Source organism: Meleagris gallopavo, chromosome 29, assembly GCF_000146605.3.
Source record: "Meleagris gallopavo isolate NT-WF06-2002-E0010 breed Aviagen turkey brand Nicholas breeding stock chromosome 29, Turkey_5.1, whole genome shotgun sequence".
NCBI classification, from domain to species: domain Eukaryota; kingdom Metazoa; phylum Chordata; class Aves; order Galliformes; family Phasianidae; genus Meleagris; species Meleagris gallopavo.
In genome coordinates this window covers 3,531,654-3,542,277 of record NC_015039.2, presented here as the reverse complement: position 1 = coordinate 3,542,277, position 10,624 = coordinate 3,531,654, and the positions used below count along the sequence as shown (strand labels likewise).

Sequence of the window (10,624 nt, the reverse complement as noted above, 5' to 3'; positions counted from 1 at the left end):
AAAAAAAAAAAAAAGAATTGCAATGGATGTTTGAGTCCAGGTTTAAAATCTACATCTTATTACAATTTTGATGAAATCTTTTACTGCCTTTGAGGGGGAAAAAACCCCACCGACTTATCTTGGATGAGTAGATTTATTGTATTTTTTGATTTTTTAAGCCTTTCTTAATTTTTGCTGCTTCATTTTTCCCCCTTTTACTCTTGATTTGGCACGCTTGCTTTATCCCCTTGGGGACAGAAGGTTGGCACAGTCTGTGTTTGGAGTTTTGTCCCCTCGGAGCACAGCAATCCTGAAGCTGTGGCTGCCCCACCACGTCCTGCTTGCTTGGGGTGTTTGCAGAGGAAGGTCGTGTGCCTGAGCCGGGAGCTCCTGTGTGCTGTGTGTGCAGGACCCTGTGTGTGTGACACAGCTGGAGGGAGCTGGGCTTCCTTTGGGGCTGAGGGAGGCAGAGGAGGTTGGCTGTGCATACACCATGCAGTGCAAAGGGAGTTTCAGTTAAGGTGAGACTTGTCGTCCCCCCCTTCCTTCCTAGATTATGTAGGTGAGCTATTTTATACACAAAGCATAAACTTTCTCGTTCCTGCTTGGGTTTTTGCACTTGTCTTTTGCATGCCGTGAGGAACTGTTGCTCCAAAGCATTCCAGTAACTGTGGAACTTACCAAAGCAACGTCTAAACTGAGATACCTCGTGGTTTTTTGCAGTTGTTCCGATCACTCTGTAGCTTGTTTAGGTTATTTAACCTGCTTTTGCTGTGTTTTTGAACCTAGCCTTGTTCCGCTCTGTTCAGTTACCTCTCTCTTTTAAATACAGGGAGACTGCATTGCTCATTGACCCCAAAAATTCCTGTTCTTCATCTCGCCAGTGGGTGGCTCTGGTTGTGGGACACGAACTTGCTCATCAGTGGTTTGGAAACCTCGTGACCATGGTATCTAACAGTTACAAGTTCTGGTTTTTGTTGACGCGTGCTTCGTGTCACTGTTATTAAGAGGCCTGTAATAACAGACACGCTGTCTTAAAAGTTGCTTTATCATCAGTTCCTTCTTTATTAGCGTGTCCTGTAAAGGTATTCCCAGATCTTTTCTAAGACAGGAGGAGACTGAGTGTGCTCACTGCTCCTCTTGGGCTGCTGACATCTTCACAGGGAGGAGCTGGTGCTCACAGGCATTACCCGTTTCTGTGCTAAATGAGGACATTAAAAGCTTCTCTTTGCTGCTGACTTCTTGTTGGTAAAGTAAAGCCCTCGGAATCTTGTTCTTTATTCTACCTTCTTCATTTTCCAGGAATGGTGGACCCATCTTTGGCTGAACGAAGGGTTCGCCTCCTGGATTGAGTACCTGTGTGTCGATCACTGCTTTCCAGAGTATGACATCTGGACTCAGTTTGTTTCTGCTGATTACACACGAGCTCAGGAGCTCGATGCCTTAGACAACAGTCACCCAATTGAAGTAAGTCTTGCCCTTCCTACTGGTTATCTCCCTTCTTTCTTGTCAGCTGGCTGTGAGTTTTTCGGTCCCTACTAAGAAAGAACTTTACGCTCATTCATAATGCAGAGAAAAACCCCAAATTGCATTTACACTTTGTGGATTTTCCTCTGTTACACCTGTTACTTCGGTGAGAAAACTCCTTAAGCAACAGAACAAACAAAATCAGGACGTTGTGGCACTTAACTCACCGTTAATTATCCTCTTATCACAGGTTAGTGTTGGCCATCCATCCGAAGTAGATGAAATATTTGATGCTATTTCTTACAGCAAGGGAGCATCTGTAATCCGAATGCTGCACGACTACATTGGTGATGAGGTAAAAAGTCTGTTGTCAGGAGCTAGCTGTAGGTTTTCAAGTATTCCTACCCTGCAGAAACCTTAAGTTTATGTCTACATTCTGTACTTTTTTTCTGTGTGGTTTTGGGGCTGTATTTGAACTTAGCTTGGAGAAATGAGGCGGTGGGAAAATAAAATCATTTCAGTGGCAAAACCTGGCTTAGGGAAAAACACATAAGAGTTAATCTTTGTAGCAGCAGGGTTTAGGAGGGAGTGACAGGTGCACATGTGGATCCTAGGATTCTTGGGTTGATTCTTGAATTAAATGCAGCAGGGAGGGAGGGAGGACAGAAGGGACCTCCATTGTGGTGCCATGACATGCATTCAATTCTGTGTTCCCAGGACTTTCGGAAAGGAATGAATTTATATTTAACAAAGTTCCTGCAGAAGAATGCAGCCACAGGTAACTGCTGATTATTACGTGATTAAGAAAACTAATTTCTTGAGGCACAACTTTTGGTGGTTTCTTACATAGCTGCTTTTGCAACCGAGTGACTGAAAAGCAGGGAATAATGGGCTTGTTTCCAGTTTCGTACAATGTTCCCCTGCACAGCCAGAATTCTGCATCCTCTGGGGGTTCTGTCTCTTGGATGAGGTGATCTGCAGGACCTGCACTTGCTGCTGATGAGCACATCCACGTGATGATAGAACTGGAGCGGGGTGGTTTGCCTGCTGCACGCCATGCTTGGCACTGTTGATTGCATGGATGAGTAAACAGTTCAAAGTCTGCCCTAACATCTCTTTTCTTAGACTTTTTTTTTTTTTTGGGTGTCATTCATAAACGTGGAATTGGACCTTCAGCCTGAAGCAGTGCATGTGGCTCACTTGGCTCTTTTGACATAACAGATGAAAACTGCAGGGAAAGGCTCTTCTTTTTACCACTTCCAGCATACAGTATGGATTGATGACGTGCTTTTAGTTGCCGTGAAGTTTTCTCCCCCCCTTTCCTCACCTGCAGATGGTTTAAACTACGTCCTTTTTCTCACCTACCATCATCACAACTTGACAGAGGGGCAGTGGAGATACAGTGGGCAAATGGGAGCAGTACCACAGCTCCCAGGCCCCAGAGTGGAACAGTCTGACATGGTGGGGCTCAGGGTGTCCTTAGTCAGACTTCTTTTTTTTTCTACAGAGGACCTCTGGGAAAGCCTGGAAAAAGCTAGTGGTAAACCTATTGCTGCTGTGATGAACACATGGACCAAACAAATGGGATTTCCACTCATTTACGTGGAAGCTGAACAGGTGAGTCGTGCAATAATTCCCCTTATAGCGATTGGTTTATTTTCAGATCAGATGTTCTGCCTTTTGCTGTGTTTAAGATCAAATTTGGTGGTTTCCAATAACTTAAAAACATCTCTTGGACCTCTAAAAAGCAGAGCATGGTGCAGTGAATTGCTTTCTTTAGTGGCAGGTCTGTTTCTACAGGGAGGAGAAGAGGAGGAACCCGGTGGAAAGTGAAATAGAGCTGATCCACGGGCACTCCAGGCCCTGTGCCTGGGGTTTGCTGACATGGCCCATTTGCTCTTTGTGTTTGAAAAGCTGCAGGGGCAGTGGAATATCTGCTGTAGGTCCCCTCAGTGCACACTGTGCTTCCAGCTCCATTTTGATTGTGCTTACTCTGCAACATCACAGGCTGAGCTGGGATTAGTGGCTGGAAAGTGAAATCAGACCCCAAAAAATCAGTGGGTAATCAGGGCGTGCACGTCTCAACAATGGTAATGATGAGTAAACTGGAATGAATCCTTGAGTTAGCTTCTGTTTGTGGGGGAGGATGGAAGTTGTGTGAGCTTAAGGAGTGCACAGAAGTTGTGATGCATGGAAGCTGAGGTTAAACGATCTCAAGTTCCTTTCCCCTTTAACTCTGTGAACATTGAAATAAGTTGGAATTCTTGAAGAATCTGATTGATTTTTTGCTTTTATGTTTTAGCAAGAAGATGACAAAGTGTTGAAGTTAGTCCAGAAGAAGTTCTGTGCCAGTGGACCATATGCTGGTAAGATGAGGGCTGAGTGTTCATTCCTTTTTGTGCAGTGACAGCAACAATGGGTGATGAGGCAGCTGCACTGTTTGGATTTGGGTGCTTAAGACTTCAGAATGGATATAAAGTTGAGTGCTGTGATGCTTTCCATGTCCTCCTGCTATGGTGAAAGCTGCAGTCTTCAGTTCAGCTTTCATTGAGGCTCTTCTCTTCCCATGTCTGCTTTAAGGGCATTGCTGCCATCTGAGGAGCTCTGTAAGCTGCTGATCTTATGGCTGTGAATAAATAAAAATGCCTTGTATGGAAGTCAGCTCTAATTGAAGATGAAAATTCTGCCTATTTCCTCTACTTATGGAAAGTAAAGCGTTAGGCTTCAAAGGTGCTGTAGATACCCCTGGTGTTGGACTCTAGAACTGCCCTTTTCCTTCAGGTTTTGTCAATTTAAATTGAAACATACTGACATCAGCTGCTGCCAAAACTTCAGCCTCATGCAAGGTTTCTCAGTGTGCACACCCTTTTTCCTTAGGCCTTTTTTTTGTTTTGTTTCCTCTCTTAGGGGAGGATTTCCCTATGTGGATGGTCCCCATCAGTATTTGTACCAGCGATGACCCCACCAGTGCCAAAATGCAAGTGCTGATGGACAAGCCAGAGCTGACCTTGGTTTTGAAAGATGTCAAACCAGACCAGTGGGTGAAGGTGAGTGGCCACGAGGGAGCAGTGAGTTTGGTTGTCACTGCCATGTTCTCCTTCATTCCAGTTTCCTCTTGCCTCTCTTTTGCCTTGCAATCTTGTATTTCTTGTGCAGGGGCCTCTCTGTGCTACTGCTGGATATTGGCTCCTGTCTGTGATGCTTAACGTTTCCCTTCAGACCTTTGTTTCCAGGAGCAGCCTAGACAATGTAAACTGGAACCTTCTCAGAGTGTGAGCCCAGAAAAACAGAGTCCCATTAAGCAGAGGCAGCTTTTGATTTTAAATCCAGTGGCTTTTTCAGTATCCCGTGGCAACTGCAGTTTAGTTCAAGTCCATTCTGAGCAAAAATAGTCCTGTTTATTTCCCATTAGCGTGAAGGTTTTCAATGGGTTTTACCAGACAAGTAAGAATCTGCAAGTGGAAAAACCCACTGCTGAGATGTGCTGCAGAAACAGGATTTGAGAATGGAAAGGAACCAACTGACTGGAATTATTACTGCGTGAACTAATGAGGTTTAGAATAATGCTTTCTGAGCTGGAGGAGACTCCACGAACCAGCAGTAAGAGTTATTCTAAATCAGATCTTCCTGCTGAAGTAAGGGGAGCGTTTCAGCCATCAGCTCTGTGTGTTCCCTGGAATCCCCACATCTCTCTGCATCACCCTGGTGACGGAGGGGCACATCACAACCAAACCTCTGCCCCAGCAGCAGCAAAGATGCTGACGATCTTTGCCTCCCTACCTCAAAATGCAGTTCTTCAGGCTCGCTGTGCTGCAGGGCAGGGACACTTGCTGTCCTTCCTTGAGAACACAGTTCTGGATCAGAGTCGTGTTGACAAAGCTGAAGTGAGGTTACAGAAGTGAGGTTTGTAGCATGGGCAGGCACCTGTGTTGTGTCTTCTGCACTGTGTGCTCTTCTTCCTGACCCTTACCCTGCTTAGGAGTGGAGGTTTCTCTTTCCTCCTTGCTCCCATCCTGTTTCCTCATGCCAGCTCTCTCTCATCTACCCAACTCTCTCTCATCTACCGTTCCTCTTAGTGAGCCCTCCTTATTCAAAATAAAATAAAATAAAAAAATCCGTGGTTTTTTTCCTTTCCTGGCTTTGAATTTTTTGCTCTTTGGTGCATTTCAGTTGAACCTTGGGACAGTAGGCTTCTACCGCACGCAGTACAGCCCTGACATGCTGGAGAGTTTAATCCCAGCCATCAAAGACCTCTCCCTACCCCCCGTGGACAGGCTCGGCCTGCAGAACGATCTTTTCTCTCTGGTAAGGAAGCTGTGCTCTTCTGTCCAGTAATGAGATCTGGGGTGGTGACAGAAATGGGTGTTTGAAGAGTCAGTCTCTGTTCTTGGAGGCAAAGCACCCTTGGGATTATTGCGTGTGTTTAACCCTTAACTCGCTCAACAAGTTCAGCAATGTTCATAAGGCTCATAAAATTGTTTTGAGGACTTTCTTTTAATTGGTAAAAGCAGGGATATTTTAATGATCCCCTCAAAGACTTCATCCAAGACTTTATCAGCACCGTGCTGCAGCCAGTAGGGTTTGTAAAGTCCTCCTCCCCTGGCAGAGGTGGCTGTTGGGGATTCTTAGTGCCCCAAAGCAAGGGTCTGCCTCAAAAGCAGGCAGTGTCAGCTCCGAGTGCATTGCTGTGCTTTCAGACTCTGCTTTTGTGTTCTTTTTGGTTAGCAAAAGCATGGAAGGTTGGAGCGATGTGGGTTTGATGCCCCATCCCTCTCTCTTCAAAGCTTCTAAGTTGTCATGGTCAGTCAAGGGGTTTGAAAGTGTGACCCAAGTCCCTTCCCAAGTATTGCAGGACCAGTGGCACAAAGAATAACAACACACACAGGATCTGTGTGACACTCCTTTATTTTTGTGCGTGTTGCCATTGAAATAATATTTCATCATAGCTGAACGTGGCTTAAATAGTAGGAATTGATTTTCCACCCCCTTTTCTTGGCCATAACTTACCAATCTGCTCCCAGGTGAAGCAGTCTGGTTGGAGATTTGTCACCTGCACTGAGCATAGGAGTACCTTCATGGTGCTGGGAGGCAGCATAGATTTTCCCTGGCACAGGCAGGGAGGCTGCTTGTACTTCTATGAGAAGCAGGAAGCACAAATGGTTCCTGCATCTTTACGCTCCCAATTTAACGAGGAGCAAAAATGAAACCTCACAGTCATTAGAATTTTAGGTTAAAATAAGCTGTTGGTGGGTGTGATATCTGGCTGAGAATAACTCTGGAGGTTTATCATCTCTTGCCAGCTCTGCTTTGATTTGAAGTCGTTTAAGCTCGTTGTTTGTTTTCCTGTTTGCAAAATGGACTTCTAACTGTGTCACCCTCTCCTGGTGATGCTCTTCCCTGTGTAGGGAAAGCACTGTGTGCCCTGAGAGCTCAGCACGGCCGTAGTTACAAGGCAGTGAGCAGCTGAATGCCTTAATTCTGCATGGAAGTAAAACTAATCTGTGTCTTTTCCTCTCCCAGGCCCGAGCTGGAATCATTAGCACTGTAGAGGTTCTAAAAGTCATGGAAGCATTTGTGAATGAGCCCAATTATACTGTGTGGAGCGACCTCAGCTGTAACCTGGAGATTCTCTCAACTCTCTTGTCCCACACAGACTTCTATGAGGAAATCCAGGTGTTTGTGAAAGATGTCTTTTCACCAATAGGGGAGAGACTGGGATGGGACCCCAAACCTGGAGAGGGTAAGAGAACACACCATTGGGTTTCAATGGGTTTCACAGTGTGGTGTTGGGGTTTGAAATAAATAAGCCATCAAAATGTTGGGAAATGGCAGAGAAGGGAGGAAGAGGAAGGGCTGAGGAAGGCATCTGGAGGTGTTTTTATGTTTAAAAAGGCCAGCACAGAGCCTCCAAACAACTCTCTTTTCTCAAGTGCACGTTAAAATGGTGAAGATTTCCCTGTCCAGTCAGTGGTTGATTTAAGAACTCTCTGCTGTAGTTTTGCATCTATTAGAGTGCACCAAACTTCTTAGGCTGTTGGGGTGGGATGCCACACACTTGTCCCAGTTTGTCCCAGCGGAGATCCAGCAGGTTGGTTGTGATTGCCAGCCTGGCTCAGATTGCAGGCAGAGCGTGCTGTGTTTGGTCTGGAATTTTATTCTCCTGATCCTCTTGCAATTTAAAAGCTAAAATGTTCTTGCAATGATGCTGAGGAGAGCTGGAACGTCCTGGTTTGTTTACATATCCCCTCATTTGCAGAAGCTCTGTGCTCATCAGTGTACGTGGAAGAATTCAAGAATGACATTTATTAATTTAGTTGTCTCCAAATCATTGTTTTCTCCTCCTACTGATCAGGTCACCTAGATGCCCTTCTGAGAGGTCTGGTGCTGGGCAAACTAGGCAAGGCTGGGCACAAGGCTACCTTGGAAGAAGCCCGACGCCGGTTTAAAGACCACGTGGAAGGAAAAAACATCCTGTCAGCTGATCTGAGGAGTCCTGTAGGTTATCAGAGGGTTTGGTTCCCACCTACACTGACACAGGAACGGCTCTGGTCTCTGGATGGTGCTGGTTTTAGAGACTGGTGGATGTGGATTGAGTGTGCGTGAGGTGCTTGCTGGCTGTCAGCGCGTGGTACAAAGATTTCTTGCTCTCTTGTTTTGCTGAAGCTGAAATTAAGGAAGAGGGGTTGGTAAAGTCGTCTTAAAATTCAGTGCTAAACCAAAAAGGGCTCAGTGCAGCTTCCAGCTCTGCTCACCCGTTTGAAATCCAGCCCAAATGCATAGCAGCTGTTTATCGCAGAGCCCCTTTCAGCCACGGTGAGCTTTGCACCTCTCCAGGTGTGATGTGTGAAGGATGTCTTTGTGCTCTCTCCCAGGTTTATGTCACTATTTTGAAGCATGGAGACAGTGCTACTTTAGACACCATGCTCAAGGTGAGTGCACGCTCCTTTCTTCACACAACCAGAAGAGCTAAACGTCCCACCTGGGGGTGGATTGTCTGAGCTGGAGTTTCTGTGCTGCTGAGCCCGGTGGGCTGATGGACAGATGATGATTCAGCCTTAATTTGTGCTCCCTGGTCCTCGAGTGGTGTGAAATTGCCACCTAGTGGATTGCTGCCTCTCTCATTTTAGGATCATTTTCCGTTGCTCAGAGGCACGGTTCTGCCTTATATAAACAGTGGTGAAGATCAGCTTGTTCCTAATGGTACTTTCTGCTGGTGCACGAGGGATGAGGTCCCTCATGTAGATAACGGCCGCGTTATTCATCAGCGGGTTCAGTTTGCCATATATTATGCTTAAAGACAAACCTGGCAGCGCATCCAGCAAGGTGAGCAGCACCAGGTGATGAGAGGAGGTCACTTCAGATCTGTGCTAACGCTCTTTGCTCTGCCTTTTGAAGCTTCACAAGCAAGCAGACATGCAGGAGGAGAAGAACCGAATTGAGCGCGTCCTCGGGGCCATCGCCCAGCCAGAACTGATTCAAAAAGTTCTCACCTTTGCACTTTCAGTAAGTTATTGCAAAAGCTGTTGTTTTAGGAATAGCTGCAGCTATTGAATCCCATTTATACCTTAATTTGTGCGAAAAGGAGAAGAGCTGCCCTCGATATTTGTTAGCAGCAGTTGGGAATGTTTGTTGATGTGTTCGTCCCCAGGAAGAGGTACGTCCCCAGGACACGGTGTCTGTCATTGGAGGAGTGGCAGGAGGCAGCAAGCAGGGGAGGAAAGCTGCTTGGAAGTTCGTAAGAGACAACTGGGAGGAGCTTTATAATCGATACCAGGGTGGATTCTTGATATCCAGACTAATAAAGGTGAGAATGGCTCTGTGAGCGTGCAGGGCCCAAACTCAGTTCTGTCTGAAATGCTGACTGCTCACCTTTGGTTATCTTTTTTCCTGCAGCTAACAGTGGATGGGTTTGCAAACGATAAAATGGCAGCAGAAGTCAAGGTAAGAAATGTGACTTACGGAGGTAATTAATTTAATTTGTGATTAATCCGAGCTGTGAGCTCCTCGTGGGAGAGCCACGGGTTTGGGGATCGTGCCTCTGAGTTGTGGGATTGCTGTGTAGTTCCTCAGTTGTGCTGCTTTGAGTTATTCGATTGAAACATCATAAATCAGCAATTCATTACACGGCTCTTAATGATCCCCACTTCGTTAGCTTTGCTTATTACTCCTCACATGGTAGAAATGAGCTCGATTCCACGCTGTAGGTCCAGGTTTGTGCCTTCAGTTGTGCCGTGCAATGAGAGCAAGGCTTTGCCATGGGACAGGTGAGTGTCTGCAGGGCTCTGCTGGGAGCTGCTGGCTCAGGTATCCCCATGGTCTGTGAGCACGAGCCCTGGGGAGCCTGCAGGCTTTCCTTGCTCCCTGCCTGCAGTTTTATGGGGGCTCCTTGGCAGAAGAAACATAAAAATGTGGCCCTCGGTTATCACTTTCCCATCAACCAGATGCTCAAAAGGAACTCACGTTTTGAAGATCCACTGAGCCACGTGTTTGCATCACTTAGCAATCTCTCCCCCTGAGGTTCAGTAGCAGCAGTGATGTTGCAGAGAAATCTCGTGCTGTCACCGGTTCTTAAAGACGTTTTGCCCAACGAACAACAGAACCATAAAACTCATTTCCGGCTCCCTGCTGGAACACGTGGTGTCCCCGTGCCTCACGTTAGTGTGTGTGTGTTGGGGTGAGGGTGAGGATGGTTCCCTGCAGGGGCAGCTCAGCCAACCCAGAGCCGTGTGCTCACAGCACCGTGTTCAGCTGGAGCTGCAGGCAGGTGATCCAGGCTGGATGTGGCTCTGGGGAGCCTGGTCTGCTGGTTGGTGACCCTGCAGGTAGCAGGGGTATTGAAACTACCTGATCATCGTCGTCCTTTTCAACCCAGGCCGTTCTGCGATAGAGGGGTTGAACATGAGAACCTCCAGCGATGCCCCAGCAGCTGCAGTGCCCAGAAACACGATACGTAGAGCAGTGCTTTGCCAAAATGGCCCCGAGTGTCACTTAGTGCCTTTTTCCAAGCACCCAGAGATACACGCTGGGTTTGCTGCTCGTGTTTGCCGTCCCGCAGAGGGGCTGAGGCCGTCCCTTGCCCTGTCAGCGGCCACGAGGATGGGACAGAGATGGAAACACAGCCGTTCTGCCGCCCCCACGGCCAGCGCAGAAACCCCATTTCTTCCCATACAAACTCGGG

At 46.9% G+C, this 10,624-nt stretch overlaps 1 protein-coding gene across 1 annotated transcript; it reads left to right on the top strand.

Moving 5' to 3' along the window:
* Positions 1 to 740: 740 nt before the first annotated feature.
* NPEPPS (aminopeptidase puromycin sensitive) lies at positions 741 to 10,610 on the top strand (the record flags this gene model as incomplete). Its single annotated transcript, XM_010724611.3, has 14 exons — positions 741 to 926; positions 1,282 to 1,446; positions 1,697 to 1,801; positions 2,164 to 2,224; positions 2,954 to 3,063; positions 3,749 to 3,812; positions 4,354 to 4,493; positions 5,617 to 5,751; positions 6,967 to 7,186; positions 7,799 to 7,941; positions 8,319 to 8,375; positions 8,842 to 8,949; positions 9,095 to 9,250; positions 9,340 to 10,610. Coding segments are annotated over 14 exons (1,728 nt in total), but the record flags the coding sequence as incomplete, so codon positions are not given.
* Between the last annotated feature and the right edge of the window lie 14 nt (positions 10,611 to 10,624).